The sequence below is a fragment of the Merops nubicus genome, unplaced genomic scaffold, assembly GCF_000691845.1.
Source record: "Merops nubicus isolate BGI_N331 unplaced genomic scaffold, ASM69184v1 scaffold42564, whole genome shotgun sequence".
Classification (NCBI taxonomy): Eukaryota; Metazoa; Chordata; class Aves; order Coraciiformes; family Meropidae; genus Merops; species Merops nubicus.
Window position 1 is genome coordinate 1 of NW_008605698.1, and position 2,129 is coordinate 2,129.

Below are 2,129 nucleotides of genomic sequence, written 5' to 3' on the forward strand. Positions count from 1 at the left end.
GTCCTCCCCTCCTGCTCTGCTCAGCGCTTGTCACACCCAGCCCCAAACTTTCCCCCAGGCCAAATGTCCTTGGGAGCCTGGGGTGGGTTTTGGTTTTCTTATTTCAGATCTCTCAAATCAACCCCTTTCAGCCCAGGTGACAAAGCAGCAGAACCACCTACCAAAGAGAGGCATGGGGCTGGCTACCCTGGCACACTCTGCAATGTAGTCCCAGTCAGCTCCCCTCGTGTACCTCTGCTCCCTGGACCTGCCGTGAAGCTGGGGAAGAAAAGTCCCAATGAGACACCCCCCCCAGACCAAACCAGTGTCCTCTGTGCTGCCAGGCAAGCAGAGCTCCCCAGGCAGCACCCAGAGCTTCCCAGTCCCCCCTACCGTGACCATGGCTGCTCCCCACTCTCGGATCCTGGGGATTATTTTATGAGCCACGTTGACCTTCTCCTGCACGCCTGTCCGGATCTTCACGGTCGAAAAGTCCCAATGAGACACCCCCCCCAGACCAAACCAGTGTCCTCTGTGCTGCCAGGCAAGCAGAGCTCCCCAGGCAGCACCCAGAGCTTCCCAGTCCCCCCTACCGTGACCATGGCTGCTCCCCACTCTCGGATCCTGGGGATTATTTTATGAGCCACGTTGACCTTCTCCTGCACGCCTGTCCGGATCTTCACGGTCAGTGGGACGTCCAGCACCTGCAGGAGTGGGAGGGTGAGGCCAGGCTGAGGCAGGAGCTGGCTCCAGCAGCTCATCTCCTGCTGCTGGCAGGTGCTCTGACTCACCGAGTTCATCCCTCGGACGATCTGTTCAAATTTGTTGGCTCGAGTCATCAGAGCACATCCTCCCCCCTGCAGAGTGAAGAGTCTCCTCAGAGCTGCTCAACGGGTGAGACTTGGAGCATCTCAAGACTTGGGGAATGGGAACTCTTCCACTAAACAAGATCTTTTTCCCACAGCTCTTTTCCCTCCCAGCTTCTGCCTGGCAGAGACAACAAACCACTCCCTGCTCTTGTTCACCTCCTCGCTGAAGTCTAGAGCCCAATGAACTGGGAGCTCTGGATGAGACCAGGAGGAGCAGGATGAGGCAAAAGCAAAGCACCTATTGAAGGAACCAAAACGTGCTGCAGAACATCTTCTTACCTTCTTGTAGACCAGGTCAATGGGACACCCCACGTTGATGTCCACAAAGTCCACGTCGATGGTCTGGTTCAGGAGCTCTGCACATTTGGTCATGGTGTCTGGAAACGCCCCCTCCAGCTGCCAAGGGGCAGGGGCTGGGTGAGCTGCAGCAGCAGCAGCTTTTCTCCTCAGAAGGGAGAGGTTACAGAGGGGACAGCACTGACCTGCACCCCGAAAATGTCCTCGGTGTGATGGCGTTTGAGCAGTGCCCACTCAGAGGCCTGGCCCTGCAGCAGGTTTGTGCACACAGCCATCTCCCCGCAGGTCACCTCGGCCCCCAGGCGCTTGCAGACCCTTCGGAAGGGGAGGTTCCCACACTGCCAGGGGGAGGGACAGGGGGGAGGTGGCTTGTCACCAGCTCCGCCCCCTTCCAAACGCAACCACGGCCCGGTTCTGACCAAAGGACCAAGTTATTCCACCTACCGTGGTGAGAGGAGCCAAGTAGAGCTTGCCTTGGATTTCCAGCTGAAAAGAAGGATGGGGAGGATGTCAGCAGGGCTGGGCCAGCAGTGGTGGAACAGGAAGGTGTTCCAGTTAGCAGTTTTATCATCTGCTGTGGGTAAAACCCAGTGGGGGACCCAGGAAATCACTGGTTTGGTTTGAGAACCTCAACTCTTCCAAGAGAACATGTTGTTTGGGTAAAGGAACCAGAAACTTGAACCATTCCAATTGTTCTTGGGTTGGAGAAAACTCAAAGCAGATACAGGTGCCAAGGATGCAAGACTGGCCAGAGTGACAAGAAGAGGAAGGAGGCAACCTGCCCAGTGGGCACAGACCAGCCAGCCTCAGCCTCTTCTCACAGACTGATACCCCCCCAGTGACAGCTCAGCCCCCACCCCCTTTGACATGCAAGAGGCTGCAGCTTCTCCTGGTTCTCACCCCTCCAAGGCCAACACCACAGCCCCATGATCTCACCTTCATCCTTCCCCTGACACCTACGTGGTGCCCAGGCAGCTCTGTCCT

At 57.1% G+C, this 2,129-nt stretch overlaps 1 protein-coding gene across 1 annotated transcript in view; it reads right to left on the minus strand.

The window, feature by feature from the left end:
- Positions 1–117: 117 nt before the first annotated feature.
- Positions 118–2,129, minus strand: part of LOC103772081 (tRNA-dihydrouridine(47) synthase [NAD(P)(+)]-like) — a gene marked incomplete at its 5' end in the record, with an annotated part of 2,975 nt that continues 963 nt past the window's right edge. Inside the window, 6 exons of the mRNA XM_008939400.1 lie at positions 118–258; positions 573–683; positions 771–836; positions 1,128–1,244; positions 1,331–1,483; positions 1,590–1,631. Of these exons, the coding sequence (XP_008937648.1) occupies positions 118–258; positions 573–683; positions 771–836; positions 1,128–1,244; positions 1,331–1,483; positions 1,590–1,631 (630 nt within the window). The remainder of the gene's footprint in view (positions 259–572; positions 684–770; positions 837–1,127; positions 1,245–1,330; positions 1,484–1,589; positions 1,632–2,129) is intronic.